We start from the raw sequence: 19838 nt of genomic DNA on the forward strand, positions 1-19838 counted from the left end.
GCACGATGTGGACACGGGGGACAGCCCCCCTATCCGCCACCGGGCCTACCGCGTGCCAGATCGGGTACGGGCCTGCGTCCAGGAAGAGGTAGCAAAAATGCTCACGCTCGGGGTCATCGAGCCCTCAGACAGCCCCTGGGCCAGCCCTGTAGTACTGGTCCCCAAAGCGGCCGCCCCAGGCACCACACCGGAACTCCGGTTCTGCGTTGACTACCGGGGCTTGAATGCGGTCACCCGAACAGACGCACATCCCATCCCCCGGGCAGATGAACTAATTGACCGCATGGGAGCTGCCCGCTACCTCAGTATTTTCGACCTGACGGCGGGCTACTGGCAAATCGGCCTCACGGGCTATTACCGAAGGTTTGTGAAAGACTATGGTACTATAGTGGGGCCCCTCACAGAACTCACGTCCAAAAATCAACCCAAGAAAGTCAACTGGACCGCAGATTGTCAAACAGCATTCGAACAATTGAAAGCCGCCATGTGTTCCGCCCCTGTGCTCCAGGCCCCCGACTACAGCAGGGAGTTCGTCGTCCAGACGGATGCCTCCGACCATGGCATTGGGGCAGTCCTGTCTCAAGTGAACACCGAAGGCCTGGATCAGCCAGTGGCCTTCATCAGCAGACGACTCCTACCACGAGAACAACGATGGAGCACCATAGAGAGGGAGGCCTTCGCTGTGGTATGGGCCCTCAAGAAGCTCCGGCCCTACCTCTTTGGCACACACTTTCGGGTGCAGACCGACCACCGACCCCTGCAGTGGCTGATGCAGATGCGGGGGGAAAACCCGAAGTTACTACGTTGGTCCATCTCCCTACAAGGGATGGACTTCACTGTTGAACACCGGCCTGGGCCAGATCACACCAACGCGGATGGCCTGTCCCGGTTTTTCCGCCTCGACGAGGAGAGTCCCCAAGAGGATGGGTAACTCTCCCCGCCTTCAGCTGGGGGGGACGCATGTTGGACAGGCCACATGAAGGGCCGCTCTCCCCCGGCCCGACCAGGCCCGAGCCCGGTCACGCAAGTACCACACACCACCATTGCACGTCCTCCGTCCCCTCAGGGACCCCTGCCTTCGAACATATCGACCTCGTGGGCCCGATCCACTGCTGGCCCGCGCGCCCATCCGGGACGCCATCTTGGACACTCCACCACGAGGCCGCCTGGCCCCCGATCGACCTCAACCCTGGGCCTAGCCAGGCCTCAGACATCCCGGCACCACCATCCACCCAGGAGGTGAGCGGGCTACTTGGCAAGTCAATGGGAGAAAGAGGTGTCGATGGCTCTCCCCCGCCAAGTGCCGCCCGACCAACGCCTCCCCGGGCGCTGGCTCCACCCCCCTGCTGGGTGTCTGGACTCCCTCATCCCGGACCTCCCGACCTCCAGGTGCGAGGGTCCGGACATCAAAGCACACCAGCCCTATAACTGGGGCAGCTCCAGAGCAGGAGGGCAGTTGTATCTTGGAGTCGAGAGACGCAAAGAAGAACTCATCCTTGACGGACTACCGGCGCTGCCGTAGCTCTGCCTTGTGCACCTTTGTCTTGCCTACTGGCGCTGCCACAACCTTCGTAACCTTCCGATCCTTCATCGTCGTCGGGACCTGCTGGCGTGGCCGCGGACCGTTTGCAACCATCATCTCATCGGGACCTGCTGGCTCCGCCGCGGACCGTCGTTTCCTTCGTCCATCTCGGGACCTGCTGGCTCCGCCGCGGCCCGATCATCTAGAACGCCGAGCTCGAGGATTGAGAGCTATTTCCACCTTTTTGGTAACAAGACTGTCCCGCTACCCTTTTTCCCAAACCAGAGACCAGAATCGAGGGGACCCCTGAGTCCAGACCTCCTTGTACCATTCCATCGTACTTAGAGAATTGCCTATAAAGTCTCGTTGAACTTTACCCTTGTGTGGTGTCCGTCTGTGGGGGGGAAGTTACTTGTCTGTACGATCGCTGGAGGCGGCTCTCCCCGGAGACCTCTCCCCTTATCCTCGGCCGACCCTCCCGGTCCGTCTAACAGTGTCCTTTAAAAATACTTGCTTTCCAATGCGCAATCTGTCATCTTTGTCCCTCCTTCTCACTTCCGGTTTTCTCCGTGCAGCACCGACCAAGTACAACATCATTACGCTTTACGTTTTTAATATCTTCGGGCGGGAACTACTTTTTTCCTTAATGCGTTTCTCTGCCTCAGCGCCACACATGCTTCACGTCCAGCGCGCTTCCCATTTATAGAAACTTCAAAAGGTCAAAACAAAATCCTTGTTAGACTGGCATATTCAAAGTCCATAACAAGAAGTAACTTCATTGATATTAAAAACTTTCTTAACAGCGCAGCACACGCTTACGGCCGCTACTTTATTAGTTTAGTCTATTGGCAATCTCTTTAATGTTGTGGGCGTACCCGTGTGACTTCCAGGTGACATCACAATCGAAGACGACTGCCTCTCTGCTGACACATGGGAGAGACCCCATGGTTGTTTCTTTGACAAAGTGAAAGAGTCACTGAGGGCGGCGTTGGCCTAAGTGAGTATTTCTCTTCTTCCACTCCCTCAACTGTGTAGTGGTGTTTTTCCGTTCTCTCCTTGCTCAGTCCATAAATAAAGAGTGTACCTGAGTTGTGGGGCTCAGCTGTGGCGGTGACCGCGTGCTCACTACAGCTGCAGGGGCTTCTGTTGCACCACTGTACATGTTAGCAACACTTTGCTTTAATAGCTGCTTTACCAGCGAGATGTCTTGCTTTTCTTTAGGGTGTGCATGCTGCTGTGCTCCTTTTATTAACACAAAAACAACAGTTGATGGACAGAATGCAGAATAATGTGATACATTCACCCCAGTAAAGAGATCTGGGCCTAAATCCATCGTTTTTTTGCTCACCACGCCACCCCACTTCAGACATGGCCATATGCAAATCAATCTTGACCCTGTGCCTCATGGAACAGTCCAGCCCGAACTGCCAAGTCATGGGAAGGCTTGGTGAGCCAAATAACGATGGATTAAACCCAGATCTGTGACTGGGGGTGAATGTTTTGCCATTGTGCAACATTTCGTCCACTTCACAGGGAAAAGCCAGGAAGGGTTCCACAGCGGTATGCGTAGAAGCGCCGAGATACCCTCATGGGTCGATTTGTGCGCTATACAAGTACTACTACATTTACACACATTTGCATCTTGTGTGTTTTGCTGTTCACCCTGTGTGGGAAGGGTATGCCCAGACGTGGGTCCCGTGCTCACTACGCCACTGGAGTCAAGCTATCCTGGCTGAAGACAGACAGCTGATAGCCAGAAACCGGTCCTAAAAAAGCCACCCCAACCATGCCTTATGCTACACATACTTTCTTCCTTGTAACCACAGGCGGGATACCCATTTGTAGTTTTGAACTTTAAAGGGAGGACATATCCCCCCACTACTCTTCAACCCTTGAACAAACCTCTCAACCCTCGGGGTCCCACAGGCTGTCCCCTATGTGTACCCTGTTTTGTCTTCAATGGTTGCAGGCAGTGGCCGCTGGCACTCCTTTCTGGGGACCGGAATCTATTTGTCAAGATCAGACTTTCACTGAGAGCACGAGAGGCAAATACAGACAATGGTGACAATGGAGGAAGCGGGAATGAAAGAGTCTGCAAGAGTTGCCTATCTGGTCATTCCAAACGATATATCTGTGTTAGGACCCCAGAGAGTCAAATCAATGCTGTTCATGGGGAGTTGGCCCTGTGCCAATTTTCACTGATTCTCCGTGTGAGACAGCCAATGATGCCATTGAGGGAAGTCTTAACCAGCATGCCAATTCCCTTCAGGGAATATTTCAGTAGGTTTCTCTTGCCTTAATTTTTGATTGACTTCAGGTCAGCCATTTGAAATCCAGGTTTATTAGACATTTTTTGAGGGGCCTGGGTCCCTCCAACATCAGGCAAGGCCCCTCTATGGCCACCAAGCCTTTAATGTCAATCCATGCAGCTTATTTTCAAGCACTGCAACATTTTTCACCATTAAATTGTAACATTTTCTCATGTGCTCCCTTACTTGGCTGAATGCTCCAATTCTCTGTGGACACGATTGCGTTTGATAAAGACGAAAAATAAATTGTTGTCGACAAAAAGGCTCCCCTACATCAGCGCATCCATGGGTCCTTCTCATTTTAGACTAGGGAACACCAACAGACCAAAGAGCTGGCGAACATTTCCCAGTTGACATTCATAATTGGGTACTGTATGTATGTAGGCTGGTTTAGAGTGAATGTGATTATCCAGTGTGTTATGACATTAGCGATCTATAACCTGACGAAAGCAGGTACCCCAGTCAAGGGCCAATGCTGTGCAAGGCTGAAACATGTTGATCAAGCGTATGCAGGGTAAATTGGCACCCAGGACATCACACTTTCTCTCTTTTCAACCATCTCCTAGGACTACATAAATATAGTACCTAATTATGAATGTCAACTGGGAAATGTTCGCCTGCTCTGTGGTCAGTTGATGTTCTCTAGTCTAAAATGAGAAGGACCCATGGATGCGTTGATGTAGGGAAGCCTTTTTGTCATACTTTTGTCAAAGGTTCCCACCCTGCTGCCACACCTACTGTCAAGAATACTAACATATAAAAACTGAACTTTTACATGTCTTTTATGTCCCAGTGTATCTCCTCCAGATAATGGTTTCACTCACCTTGAAATTCCACAGCCCCCCAAGGCCGTCGTTGCCTTCAAAGCAGGTGGCATCTAGGTTGACTTCCAGGCAGCACTTGAGGGCTGCTAGCCCGCTAATGCCGGCCCCGATCACCGCAACAGTCCTCACCATGGCTATCGGTCCTACAAAGAAAGAGAAAGTGCACATCATGATGGCCTGATTATGCAGCACTACACATTTTCCAATTGGAAATAATGTATTTAAAACTAACACAAACGTAATGAACCCTGTAATCCACACTACTGCACAGCTAAATTATGAAAACGTTTTGTGTGGATCCAGTGGCTCAGAGACAAACAGATGCACAGCTATAGACAACCTTACAGGAGGACAAAAATGGCAACAAGCATGGAGCAAAAGCAACAACCTACCAGTGCAATAAGGTAATCAAGTCAATCATGATGAAATTCCATTCAGAAAGGATGGACCCACAGCACACAAATATTATTTTGTAGAGAGAAATGTCAAAGTGTGTTGGCAATACCTTATTCGGGTCAACAGCTCTTTTTAAAGTTACTAAATGTGTACCCGGCAGCCAATATAACAAGCATTGGAAATGCAATAGGTCTCGGAATTATTTGAGTTAGAGCAAATGGCATTGTAAATGGCAATGTCTTTTTGCCTTGTGTTATGGAGTGTATGCATGTGGTGTGTAGTGGAATTATGTGGGTTGGATTGGAATTGTAGCAATGGTGGCATGCTGCGCTTTAGATGACTATGTTTAAAAGTAGAGTGCGCAATACTGTGATTGCTACAATGGTTAATTGTAGATGCGTTAACAATTGATGTGTGTACTGATGGCTGGTGGTGTGTGTGCATGTAGAAATTGTGCACTGATGGCTGGGGGTGTGTGTGCCTGGTGGAAGTGTACACTGCCGGATGGTGGTGTGTGTGTGCCTGGTGGAAGCGTGCACTGACGGCTAGTGGTGTATGCCTGGTGAAAGCGTGCACCCTGCATACTCACACACTGCTCACCCTGCACACACACACTGCTGGCCCTGGACACCCACATACTGATCACCCTGCATACTCACATACTGATCACTGTGCATACTTACACACTGCTCACCCTGCATACTCACATACTGCTCACCCTGTCTACTCATATACTGCTCACCCTGCATACTTACACACTGATCACCCTGCATACTCACACACTGCTCACTCTGCACACTCACACACAGACATGCTGATAACCCTGCACACTCACACACTGCTGGCCCTGAACACCCACATACTGATCACCCTGCATACTCAAACACTGCTCACCCTGCATACTCACACTGCTCCTCCTGCATACTCACACTCTGCTCACCCTGCACACTCACACTCTGCTCACCCTGCACACTCACACACTGCTGGCCCTGACACCCACATACTGATCACCCTGCTGAGGGGGGCTGGAGATGTGGTGACAGAGGGGAAAGGGTGGGTGAAGGAGCGCTAGCTAGTGCTGGAGAGAGTGACAGGAGGGGGAATAGAGGTGTTGGAGATGTGGGAGAGAGAAAAAACAGCGAGCATCTCCTGGATGACGGGCGTGGAAGGGGGCGGTGCTGGAGGATGGGGGGGGGGAGTAATCGAAGAACAGGGCAAAAGAAAAATAATCAAAGTAATTGCAAAAAAAATTAGAGGAGAAAATACCCTTACCGGACAAAGGAGAGGCTACAGTCCAAACCCGTTGTTTGCTTTTGTATTTTATTCCTCGTGTATCATTATTGGTCCTTTTGTGAAGCGCTCTGACACCTTCGGGTAAAGTCCGCGCTGTATAAAATTGCATAAATAAATAAATAAAAACCCGTGCTCAAGGGGGGGGGGGGGGGCAGTGGTGGAGGAGAAAGGGAGATTGAAGTCGGTGCCGGGGAGGGTGAGAGATAGGCAGGAGAGAGAGCGACGGCTGGGCCCTGGACACCCACATACTGATCACCCTGCTGAGGGGGGCTGGAGATGTGGTGACAGAGGGGAAAGGGTGGGTGAAGGAGCGCGAGCTAGTAAAAAAGAGAGTGGCAGGAGGGGCAATAGAGGTGTTGGAGATGTGGGAGAGAGAAAAAACAGCGAGCTACTCCTGGATGACGGGCGTGAAAGGGGGCGGTGCTGGAGGAGGGGGGGTGTAATCGAAGAACAAGGCGAGAGAAAAATAATCAAAGTAAGTGCAAAAAAAATGAGAGGAGAAAATACCATTACCGGACAAAGGAGAGGCTACATTCCGAACCCGTGCTCAAGGGGGGCAGGGGGGGGGGGGGAGTAGTGGTGGAGGAGATAGGGAGATTGAAGTCAGTGCCGGGGAGTGTGAGAGATAGGCAGGAGAGAGAGCGATGGCGGAGTCGGGTTCTGAGTTACAGCTGGTTGTGGGCAGAGAATGGAGAGTGCGTCCGGGGAGGGGAAGAGGTAGCGAGGGCTGAGGAGCAAGAGGGGTGAGAACCAACAGCGAGGGAAAGAGTGATCCAGTGCTGGCAGATGAAAAAGGGTGCAGGGAGGTAGTGCTGAAGTGATAGGGGAAAGGCTTGTGATAAAAGGGAGAGCCCGTGCTGGGAGACGGGCGAGGCATGGAAAGCAAACCACGGGGGAGGGCAGGTGAAGTGTGCCCGGGGGAGGAGGCTAGCCAGTGCGGCGGGTGGAGAGAGGAGTGCTGTTTGATATAGCGCCAGACCTCACCCAAATGTGATAGAGCACTTTATATATTATGATGATTGAGTACCAGGAAGGATGCAGCTACTAAATTGTGTTTTTTGTAGGACATTTATCACAACATTCCACAGAGGAAACAGGACCGACACTGGACAACTACGGCAAATGCTGCGTTAAGGGGGTGGGGAGTCAACTCCCCGAGACTTGCCTTTCTGCCCTAGGCGGCTCAGTGATTCGGCCTTTCCGTACACGTTTGGCACACATCTCCCTGTTACCCCCAGGAGGAATGGCACTGTCACCACAGCGATTAAACTGCCATGAGAATAAACCACCACTGCCTACAACCAACTGTTCAAATAATCCGATCTCTCTGAGGAGATTCCTGCGCTGTCTTGCGCTCACTTCCAGTGGCAGGTAGTGCTTGCAGGAGGAGCTATGTAAACAGACCGGTGTCAGAGGGGGTCGTCTGTGAGCCGTCACCCGGCCAATGACTGTCATACGCTGTCACCCTCCTCTGTCACTTGTGACCTCTAGTCTCACCAACGCCAGGGTCACTATGCACGCCAAACACAATTGTAATGTATTTTTTTCAAAACTATCATTGGGAATGGCAAACTTGAAATTCCACTGCACCATGTGGACCAAATTTATAATAAAATATCCAGAGCAACAAGTGGTGTTAAAGCTGTCACTTGATTGGCAAGACTAGGGGAACATCTCTCTTGGAAGAGGGTTTCCCTCATAATGTTTTAGCGCTCATTACAGAGATCGCTTTTGTAATAAAAACAAGAGGAGGACCCGAAGAAAGAAAACAAACACTTACATCGTCCTCGCGCGCTCCGTGGACGGCCACAGCCCCGGATCTGCCGCGGCCGGTCCTGCAGGAAGGGGCACGGCGCATGCGTAAGCCCGAAACCTTCGATGGGGCACGGCGCATGCGCAAGCAGCGGGAGGTATAGCTAGCGGTTCAGCTTCCGAGGAGGACAGCACCTGGCCACTGCGAGCGCGTTCGCGCACGCGTGGCCGGCGCAAATCGACTTGCGCGCGGCCAGGTGCTGTCCTCCTCGGAAGCTGAGCCGCTAACTATAGGTCTCTGGCGAGAGCGAGCTTCGCTCGCTTCTAGCCGAGACCTAAAAATAAAATCTTCCTGCAACTCTAGCTCAGATAGTCATACAGATTTAAAACGACTATGTTAGATGTGAGTAATGGCTGTTAATATTCTCTTACTACAGATATAACTACTCAGAATGTCTGAACAAAATCATTCATTTAACATGTGCCGGGTCAGTTGCATTACATTCCTGAATTTTCACTGAAGATATTCTACCGATGTTCCTCCAATAAGCTGTCTCTTTTTCCTTCCTAGCACCCTCAGCTCGATTCACCAAAGAATGAGTAAATCTAAATATTTGAATACATTTATACACGTTGGTGAATTAGAAAATGGCATACAAAACCTACAAAAACCATCGATTTCCAAGCGTACTCCTATTACTCCAGTGAACTTCGGTGCATGTCCAAGTTGGCGAAAATGTGAAAAGGGAACTGTTTATCTTTTATTCAGTTATTCTCCATAGAGAAAAAGGGTTTTTTTTCACAAATGGTGAAAGTTGCTCCTCTGTACATCAGAAAATAAGTACTTTGGGGCAGATTTATGTTAACTGGCGCATCCCCAGGGATGCGCCAGTTAACGTGCGCCACAGTGCGCCACAGCTACGCCACCCATGGTGCGCCGCATTTACAATGCGGCGCACCATGGTGCACAAACGGCACAGATGCGTGACGCATCTGTGCCGGAAATGTGGCGCATTGCTGGAGTTGTGTCGCAAGCGCGACGCAGCTCCAGCAAGGCTCGGGGGTGCCCCATCTTCACAATGCTGCGTCAAGACCTACGCCTGCTTCAAGCAGGTGCAGGGTTTTGACGCAGCATTGGCATTCGTGATCTTTCTCCCACCTCCCCCCCTCTCCCCCCCCGGCCCCCCCCCGCACCAAAAAACTAAACAAGGACTTACTCCTGCCTTTAAGAGGAGCAGTTTTCCGGTGCCTCTCGATGATGGGAAAGGACCTGCAAAATGTATCTATTTATGTATCTGAAAATGACCGGCAACACATTCATTTAACCGAGAAACTCTTCATGGCACACACATTTTCTGTTGTGCATCCTGTCTTTCTAATGGGAAAACATGAATCTCGTGATAGGGAAAATCACTCAAATCTCTTGATTAAAAAAAACCCTCAACTATTAAATGAACCCCTTCTATGTTACACTGTGGTAGTTAGAAAAACATTGTTAAAAAGCCAGACCATAAAAGCACACTAGTGGCATTTATCCAACATCTACAACCTATGGCTGGAAGAAACACACTAATCTTATACACCAGAACGTTGCTGAAAAATGCGTGTTGGCTAACTCTTTTTAAGTGAAATTGTATTTAGATCTTGTTAAAATACATCATCTTCAATACAAAATGAGTACGTTTGAAATTTGAAAAATCGGATCAAGATGCCTCCAAAATTCTTTTTTTGAACCACTATGGAACGTTTGTAAAGCGAGAGGACTGGCACTTCTTGGTTGTACCGCTAAAATGATCAAATGGGGCAGTGGGGCACTTCTCGTTTGTACCATATTAAAATCATAGTAATGGGACAGTGCTTCCAATTCTTAATAGTAAGATATAAATATAATCACAGTGGGACAGTACTACTCTTTCTCGGCTCTCTCCCATTCAAATAGTTATAATGGAGCTGTGCTGGCACTTCTCGGCTCTGTTACATTACAGTAATCTGAAAGGGACATGGCCTGCATTTACTGTCTCCAAGACATAAAAGTAATCTCAATTGAACAGTTCTGGTACTTTTCAGCAGCCCCAGATGATAGAACACATTTTTGGAACACCTCTGGCACTGTTTGGCTTTACCAGATCAAAAAACACTTTTAAAAAGCAGTTCCTGTTTGTACCGCTGTACAAATCATCTCATAATGAGACAGTAATGGGATATCATTGCAGGGCTTCTGAGCTTTTAGTGAGACAGCACCGGTATTTGATATAAACAGTGCAATCATGTATTGGAATAATACCAGAAGGAAGCAGGCATTGTGCATAGAGAGTACCCCCACTTTCCATTTAGCACGCAAGTCACTGTTTAGATCCCCCCAAGTGGCGTCCAAGCGATTTTGCGTCATGAAATAACGGAACAGATTCCACAGGGACTGCACCTGGCATCTATAGAGGTACAGACAGGAATATATGATTTTTCCACGAAGACAAGTTCCACGCATGGCATTACCACGCGAACTTTAATTCGCATGTGTCTTCACCACGCAGCATTTGACAACGCATGTTTTTACTCCGCAAAATTAACGTTACGAAACATCTCACGTCTCATTTAAATTTACATAATGATGCTGATAGGCTACATGCAGTACGAAGGAAAAGATCGATGTTTTAAACAATTAAAAACAACAGATTCCCTTACATTTTATTTTTATTTTTTTCATAATGCGCTTAAATAATACCTTAATTAATAAAGTTTAGATTCTTATCTGACCCCTGTACGTCTTTCCCCATCAGCCCTTTCTTCCACCGACCACGGAAACAAGCGTCAAAACACGTCTATCAAAACTGTGAAAGGACTTCAATTATGACGTACACGTCTCCTTGTTGGTGAGGCTATTTCCTTGTTCGTTTTTTAAGTTTTCTTATTTATTTATTGTTATCCGCTTGGTTTTTTTGGGGGGGAGACCCCCCCAACCCCCCCTACCCCCCCCAACTCCCCCCTAGCCCCCCCCGCCCCTAAACCCCCCCAAGCCCACGCAGATCGTACAGGCAGAACGACACGAAGGAATACCACTCGCGTGGTAAAGACGGACGTTGAAGGCATACGCGTGGAAAATACCTTTTCGTGGTGAGTGACGCGTGGTAAACGTTATGCGGGGTAATTCCTTTGTAGTAAATGATGTTTCCCTACAGACAGCCAAATGTTGTGTTTGTAAACTTCCAAGGAGTATTACTCATTGGCGCAGTAGTCATCATTTGAAGAATTTTGGTAAACCAACAGATCTCCCAACTCCAGCCTCTTTTGTTGTGAAGCACTTTCGGTTTTTGGACAGGTTGCAAGATGTGTTATCATTCTGGGTCTGATTCACAAATGTAACTGAACAGTTCTGTGTAACTTTACGATTGGTTGCTATTAACAAAGGTATTTTACAATTAGTACCTTTACGACTGCGAAGTTTCCATAAATGAAAACCCAGGGCCCGATTTACAGAACTAACTTAAGACAAAATCCTAAACTTACAACCATCAATGAGTAAGTGCCTTCTGTGAATACCAAAGTGAGTAAGTGCCTTCTGTGAATACCAAAATGGTAGTAAGTTTAGGATTTTGTCTTAAGTTAGTTCTGTGAAACGGGCCCCTAGGGCTGTCATGATGGTCCGAGGTGCTGGTAACAGTAGCCCAGAAACCTGCTCTGCAAAAAATACAAAACAACGAAACATTGTGCAATGTGTCTAAAGGAGGGTCAGGAGGGGCGATGGGGTATCATCTTGTGATCTGACCTGAAAAAAAAGTCTTTAAAATGTATCCGGAAAATAAAAAAAAAGTGCCAGGTCTTAAACATATGTAAAATAGCTACATTTATTGCACCTTTCTGATTTTCTCTTCTCCTGAGTTCTGAATATTTCTCTAGGGGCATTTTGATGGTCAAGACACATATTATATAAACCCAGTAGAAACTAAACCAAACACACTCTTCTCTGACCTCCAGATCTGAACGGAGCATTGCTCTTCTGTGAGGCGGATGAGATTTTCTATCTTTTCAATGAAGCTGTTATTTAAGCGGCTGTTTGACATTGATTTAAAAGTTGATTTATTCATTAAGGCAGATGCATTCCATGTTATCATGGACTGTGGGGCGGGGGCAGTGAGTGGGAATCTTTCTGGCAAAACAAAATAATCTCATTGCTATAAGTGCCTGTCTTGCGTCGGTTTGTTGTATGTGCCCTGTGTTATGGAAGAATTTATATATGAAAACATGGCGTGACAGCAGACAACAGTAAAGAGCATCACACAGCTATGTATTGTAAAAGGGCAGTGCAGGCCAAAAACTTCTGCTAAAGAGCAGGAGATTGAATTAGCAAAGAACATAAGGAATCTGACAAGAGGTCCTAGGAGCACAATGATAAAACACACACAAATAGGCATGCTTGAAATGGAAATAAATATGCATGTATTCAAGAGTAGGAGAATACGTCGTTTGTTAAGCAATGTTAGAACTGCAATTAAGGATTTTTATACAATTAGGATAAAGTTTAGGGTTAATGGTAACCGTGGTTTGCGACCAATGTGTAACTTTTAATGAACTTACGGCCAGATTCATCAAGGTAAGGAATTGCAAGTTCTTAATAGCGAATTTTAAGGATTCGCTATTAAGGACCCGCAAAACGGGATTCATGTAGGAATCGCAATTGAATTTGCGATTCCCACTGATTCCTTATTTGCGATTAGCTAATTGCTAATCGCAAATAAGGAATGACTCCCCATTCATAAAGGCCCATAGGAATAAATGGGGAGTCATTCCTTATTTGCGATTAGCAATTAGCTAATCGCAAATAAGGAAGCAATTTCTAGGATGCCAGGGGTGTCCAAAGGACACCCTGTAGCACCCCTGAAATGTAATCTACATTGGTGTTGCGCACACACATGTCCAAAGGACATGTGTGTGTGTAACATGCAACTTAGAAAAATGCATTTAAATGCATTTTTCTAAGTTTTCGCTATTTACCACGAGGTTTGACCTCGTGGTAAATAGCGGGCCAAAATTGCGATTTCACAATTTGAAAATGGTTCATGAATTGTATTTAAGGAATCTCGGCCAGATTCATCAAGCTTAATTGCGCTCGCAAAGGGCCAGATTCTGAGAATCTGGCCCTTTGCGAGTGCAATTTTTGCATTTGGGATTCATCATCCCAAATGCAAAATTCGATATTAAAGAATTCGCACATTTGCGAGGAATTGCATTTAAGGAATCTCTATTTGAGATTCCTTAAATGCAATTAATGAACCATTTTCAAATTGCGAAATCGCAATTTTGGGCCGCTATTTACCGCGAGGTCTAACCTCGTGGTAAATAGTGAAAACTTAGAAAAGTGCATTTAATTGCATTTTTCTAAGTTGCATGTTACACACACACATGTCCTTTGGACATATGTGTTCTCAACACCAATGTAGATTACATTTCAGGGGTGCTACAGGGTGTCCTTTGGACACCCCTGGCATCCTAAAAATCGCTTCCTTATTTGCGATTAGCTAATTGCTAATCGCAAATAAGGAATGACTCCCCAGTTTGTTAAGCTGCCACCCCACACTGTTCATTACATCCGCCGTCGCGGATATCCTGGCCCCGGGAAATTCCTAGGAGGGGCATCGAGCCGCCTCCTCCCCGGGAGGGGCCTATGACCGCCTTCCCTTCGGCGACCCCATACTTAGTGGGTGCCGCCTCCCCGTGTGAGGGGCCAATGGCCGCCTCCCCCCGGGCGCTCCCATCCATAATGGGTGGCGCCCCTCCTCTAGGGACCTTGAAATTACTGCTCACCGATCATGACCTTACCGCCCAACCAAAATAAATACGACGTTTTATGAACCTATTGAAGAAAAGCGAATAACTTCAAATTCTAATATTTATTCAACACATTTCTCAATTAGACTATGATACTCCGCTTTACTGGAGAAAATGTTATGAATCAAATCATTTTATTGCAATAAAACAGCAACATCTTTAATAACCACTACAACCAAAAAGGATACTATCAAAGCAAATCAATTATTTATTGCACTACTAACGTTGCCATAAGGGGCTGGTGGGTGGGTCAAAATTGCTCCTTGTTCCGTCGAGGGCTCACGTGCAACGAGAGGGTGCAGCTTCCAAGCACAGGAACAAGAGGATGCTTCTTCGGATTGTTGCTCCTTTTATTCCGCTTCGGGAGGGCGTGTACCCTCCTCCGGTACGCCTACGGGGCGTGGCCGACGGTGTAGGTGTCTAGGACAACCCTTCTTGGGCGGGAAAAAGGCGCGCCCCGGCTACGCCGCTTCGGGCATACCAGCCGAGACACGCCCCCCGCCCAAAATGGTTTCCCGGGGGGATCCGGGCCCCCTACCATACGTTCGGGGGGACCGAGTGGTCGCCCCTTTCCATATGGCCGGGATGCCTGTCACCCCCTCCCAACACAATCCCCAAGGATGGGAAGACGGACGCAGTTCTGAACTTTTGGAAGGCGGGAGGGAGTTACCCTCCCGGCCCTATTTATTAAAAATATGAAACAAAATTAAAACATTAAATAAACGTTTCATATCATGTACAATTTTTCATTTATAACATCCTGATGCAGACACGTTTATTGGCTAACCTTAACAAATCTCTAATTCAAAGGTTCTCCTAGCCAAGTCTAAACATCCTGCAAATGCATACTTTCTAAATAAAAATTGTACATCCTAACATTACGGGCCAACGGCAAGGTCTTAACCGGTGTCAGATCCCTACTACCAGAACTCCCCCCTCACGGTGTGAGTGGCGGGTGCACAGAGGACTGTACCTCTGTGCCAACTTCCAATTTCCCTTGTCTTAGCGAGGGCCCTTTATTTAACTCAACGCCATCTTAGTGGTCGTTCGAGGACTCGTGTGAGGTGTCTAGAAGGTAGCGTGGACCCCCCTCCCACCCCACACTGTTCATTACATCCGCCGTCGCGGATATCCTGGCCCCGGGAAATTCCAAGGAGGGGCATCGAGCCGCCTCCTCCCCTGGGAGGGGCCTATGACCGCCTTCCCTTCGGCGACCCCATACTTAGTGGGTGCCGCCTCCCCGTGTGAGGGGCCAATGGCCGCCTCCCCCGGGCGCTCCCATCCATAATGGGTGGCGCCCCTCCTCTAGGGACCTACTAAAGGTCATGCTTTACAAACCCCTTAACCATGCTACGAAGTCTCCTATGAGTAAGACATTCCCCTCCCGGGACAAGTGGACCCCATCTTCGAGATACATGTGATCCCCCCGAATACATCCATGCGGAATACTGTGCAACTGTTCCGAACGAAACAACCTACCAAGCTTGTTATTGACTTTCTTTGCTGAATGATTCAAAGCTGACACAGAGAGGGCCCCCCGCCACACCTTTCTGGGAATAAAGTGCGACCATGCTATCGTGCACCCCGGGATCCTCCTCGCTAACCAGCTAACAGTGGATAGAACCTGCTCGAGGAGTACCCGCCGACCGAGCGTCACCAAATCATTGCCTCCCAGGTGTACTATGATTATAGACGGCGGTGACCTTGTCCGCCCTAACAGTCCCTCCACAAAACATTGAAACTGGTCAATACAGAGCCCGCCCCTTCCGTGGAAGGTCACCCTGTACCCGTATTCCCCAGCTGCGTGAATCATGTCACCTGCTTTGAATACGTCCCCGGCACGCCTCACATATGAGTGGCCCATGACCCACACCACTCTCTCCTCAGCCGATGGTCTTTGACCGCTGATCCCCAGGTGTCGGGTCGACTGCACAGTCTGCCCCGCATCGCATGCTCGCGAAACTGTAAACCAAACAAAAACAAGAAGCGTGAGTGCATGACATTGGCTTCACAACATGTGCAACCGCACATACCTTTTATAACAGTTCGAGGACCATCGTCCCAATTGTTTCACCATTTCCACACTCTGACCCCTGGCTGTAGCTTCTGTAGCAGCCCTTATCCTAAAGGAATGGGTCCCAAAATCGCCCGGGTCCAAACCCGCTGCCGCGATTGCCATAGTTAACATCCGCTGAAACTGAAACCTTGTCAGTGGGGTGGCGTCAGTGTGTCTCAGCAAGCTTCCCCCCCATGCTACCGCCCTTTGCGCTAAATATTCCTCAACGCATTGTACTGGGCACATGGGGGACCCTCGCATGCGCTGAACAACTATACTATCCCCCATCGCACCCTGATCTGTTTTAGACCTGGCTATCGTGATCACCATTGAATCACCCTTGATCAGGATGTGTTCTCGACACAGACCTCCCCCCATGTCCATCTTATTCTTCGCTACCAGCTCGCTCACCCGCATAGCCCCATGGAAAGCTAATGCGAAGGCGGCCCGAAATAGCACTGCCTCGGACTGGGAGGAACATATCGCGGGGAGTACCGACATCAATAGGGACAACGTTTTTAACCCAATAGGGCGCCTTTCGTCTACTCTATGACCCTCGAGGCGCTGCCACCCACGCAGTGCCTTTTTTACTAAAAAGGACGATGTGGGGTCCTTGATGCCATGCGCCTGCGCCATGAATGCAATGGCGGCCCGGTGCGTATTAGCCGTCGCTGCTGATCGGCCCGCCTTATGGAGTGCTACTAAAAACTTCAGGACATACTCCTCCTGACCCCAGTTATCCCCTCCTGCTGGACCCAAAAATGCACAATAGGAACGAAACGCTCCTTCGTACGCTTTCCTTGTCCTGGGGGCTAGGCTCGCTCCCACGAGGTCCTGTAATCCGGGGCACCGAGCAACCAGAGAGCTTCGGGGAATGGTGCCGCCACTAGGTCCGCGGAGGGTAGATAACCCCTGAAGGCCTGCATGTGGGAACGAGAGAGCGCATCAGCCGCATGATTCAACACACCCGGCACGTGCCTCGCCCTAAACTGCACGTTTAGTTTCATGCACAGTAGTACAATTTCCTTCAATAATCTCAATATCCACTTGCAGCGTGCTGCCTGGTTATTTATGCATTCAACCACGGTCATGTTGTCGGACCAAAACACCACCGAGCGATCACGAAACTCATCCGGCCATGCCTTCAAAGCCACCAAAATGGGGAACAAATCAAGGAACCCAATGTTACTTGTGAGGCCACTGGTGTGCCACCACGCCGGCCATGTTTGCGCCGACCATCGATTACCAAAAATGGCACCAAATCCAACGCTCCCCGCCGAATCGGTCCACAAACCCAGCTCGTCCGAGGACGCTGGTGGCTTGCTCCACACCACTCGACCGTTGAAATCCGCCAGAAATGCCAACCATATGCGCATATCCTGGCGAACCTCTGCAGACAGTCTCGTGCGATGGTGTCCTTCTTTGAGACCGACCATGGCTTGGGCAATAGAGCGGGAAAAAGGACGGGCCATTGGTATTACTCTAAGGGCAAAGTTAAGCTGGCCCACTGCTTGTTGTAACTGATGGAGAGTAACTTTTTCTTTGCTAATGCACGATTCCAGAGAAGCCCTGAATTTCATTACTTTGTCCCTGGGCAAACGGAAGCATCCCTCCACTGAATCGAGCTCAATTCCAAGAAACTCGAGGGAGGTAGATGGTCCCACCGTTTTTTCTGGTGCCAATGGCACGCCGAACCGTTTCATGAGATTGCAAAATTCCAACAAAGCCTGTGCACATTCCGTGTCAACGGCTGACCCCAAGAACAAAAAATCATCTAGGTAATGCATCACCTGTGTATAGCCCGTGGCTCTGGTAAACGCCCATTGCAGAAAACAACTGAATTTCTCAAAGTAAGCACAAGAGATGGAGCAACCCATTGGCATACATCTATCCATATAGTAGCGTCCTTGGAACATGAAACCTAACAGACGCTGATCCTGAGGGTGTACCGGGAGCAACCGGAACGCTGATTCAATATCTGATTTAGCCATCAGCGCTCCGGGCCCCAGGCGATTCAACATGGCGACGGCCTCATCAAAGGATGCGTACCGCACCGAACAAACTCCTGGGTCAATCGCATCATTCACCGATAGACCCCTAGGAGCGGACAAGTTGTGAATTAACCTAAACTCACCTGGGTCCTTCTTGGGGACTACTCCCAGCGGTGAACATACAAAATTAGCAACTGGCGGTTGCATAAATGGGCCTGCCACCCGGCCACGTGCCACTTCTTTTGCAATCTTAGTTTCCACCACGGCCGTATTCTGCTGGACCGACAGCTGGTTTTTACACAGTGCTTCCCCCCGAAAATCCCCCACCGGGATGTGGAAACCATACGAGAAACCGTCCCGCAACACCCCGGCGGAGACATGATCAGGGTACTCATTTAGCCAGGGGATCATTGCCATGATATCTACGGGGGTAGGTAGCGAAGCCCCGTGGTCGGCATTAGACCTGTTTGGCCCCTCCCTTACCCCCTGTGTCACCATTTTTGGCTCTACACGAAGTCTCGGGGTGTGAAGAGTGTCCGCACCCCGCACACTCATGCCTGAACTTACATGTCCCTTGTGGCCTCGTGCACTTGCCTCTATTAAAGTTCCAACAAACCCCTTTTCTACCCCCATTCCCACCGTTCCTCGGTTGGTGATCAACTGCGGGGCCTGTCCGAAAGGGCGCCGCTGATTGATGGCGGGAGGGCGCCGACCCATTTCCGCCAAGCGAAGACGACTTTGTCGCGCCCGGCATGAGCTGCTTCTGCCAAGATATGGAGTCGAGACAATCCCACGTCAGAGATGAATCGTGCTCCTTGGCCTTACGAAACTTACTATCGTAACCCATCCATACATCTCCCTCATACGTGTCATAGAATTCCATTATACGTGTCTGATAACAGGCTAATTCCGACAAAACCTCAGGCCTACGTTCCCCCATGACTGCAGTAAACATTGCAAATGCCCTGGCCCAATTTGAGATTGTCTCATCAACCCTAAAACCCGCCATTTTCGCACGCCACACACTCGGGTGCCATAAATCCTTCTGAGATTTAACATACTCCACCTCGTGGTGATCAGTCAGGAGAGAAAACATATTCACATATTTATCAGCCCAAATCAATTCCTTCGTGGCCAGCGGAATATGTTGGACCACTTTTTCCCTTCTTGAGGGCAACACCCCTTCCCCTGCCATTGGTAATGGCTGCTTACCCGAATCCACCGCTGTTCCTGCTGTTTTCCCAACGCCAGACGCCGGTCGTTCTGGAGGAACCTGTGAGGGGACAAGAGGGAGATTCGCCTTTGCGGCATCTCGCGATTGCCGCAACTGCTTCATTAGTAGCCTGGCCTCCTCGGCCGTGACTCCTGGCGCCGTCGTACCCTCGGTACTCTTGCCGAGCCATGCGGCTAACTGGGCGGCCAATTCCGGAGGCATGTCTTCCCCATTAGTGGGCGTAACTACAACAGGGATCGGTTGGCCCGCGTCCGGCGTCGGGACCGGGGCCTCCATCGGATTAACCGGGCTCATCGGGGGTGACTCGGGAACCGGGGCCTCCCCCCCTGCCGCCCTATTTCTAGCCCTTTTACCTCTCCCCGCGGGGACTACTCCCGGCAATGCTGGCCCGATGACCTTCTTCGGTCTGCCCGTACTATTCATTGCCGCCATCTGTTTTTTCATGCTCGCCATATCCTTCATCAACATGCGAAGCATCTGTTCAGTCCCTGCCTTCTTTCCGGGCCTCTTGCCAGGCATCGTTGAGAGATATTCGGTCCTGCTGCGCAACGAGGTCCTGGATCCAAAGGTGGGAGACGCTGAAAAAGAAGAACAAAAATTACAAGTTCTCAAAATTGCTCCTTGTTCCGTCGAGGGCT

At 49.4% G+C, this 19838-nt stretch overlaps 1 protein-coding gene across 3 annotated transcripts in view; it reads right to left on the reverse strand.

The window, feature by feature from the left end:
- Positions 1–19838, reverse strand: part of LOC147747798 (flavin-containing monooxygenase 3-like) — a 312200-nt gene that overhangs the window by 211840 nt on the left and 80522 nt on the right. For all 3 annotated transcript variants that reach the window (XM_086955953.1, XM_086955970.1, XM_086955961.1), the window contains exon 2: positions 4656–4798. In XM_086955953.1, coding sequence (XP_086812079.1) covers positions 4656–4787 — 132 coding nt within the window. In that variant the 5' untranslated portion in view covers positions 4788–4798. The remainder of the gene's footprint in view (positions 1–4655; positions 4799–19838) is intronic.

This window comes from Lissotriton vulgaris, chromosome 1_1 (genome assembly GCF_964263255.1).
Source record: "Lissotriton vulgaris chromosome 1_1, aLisVul1.2, whole genome shotgun sequence".
Lineage (NCBI taxonomy): Eukaryota > Metazoa > Chordata > Amphibia > Caudata > Salamandridae > Lissotriton > Lissotriton vulgaris.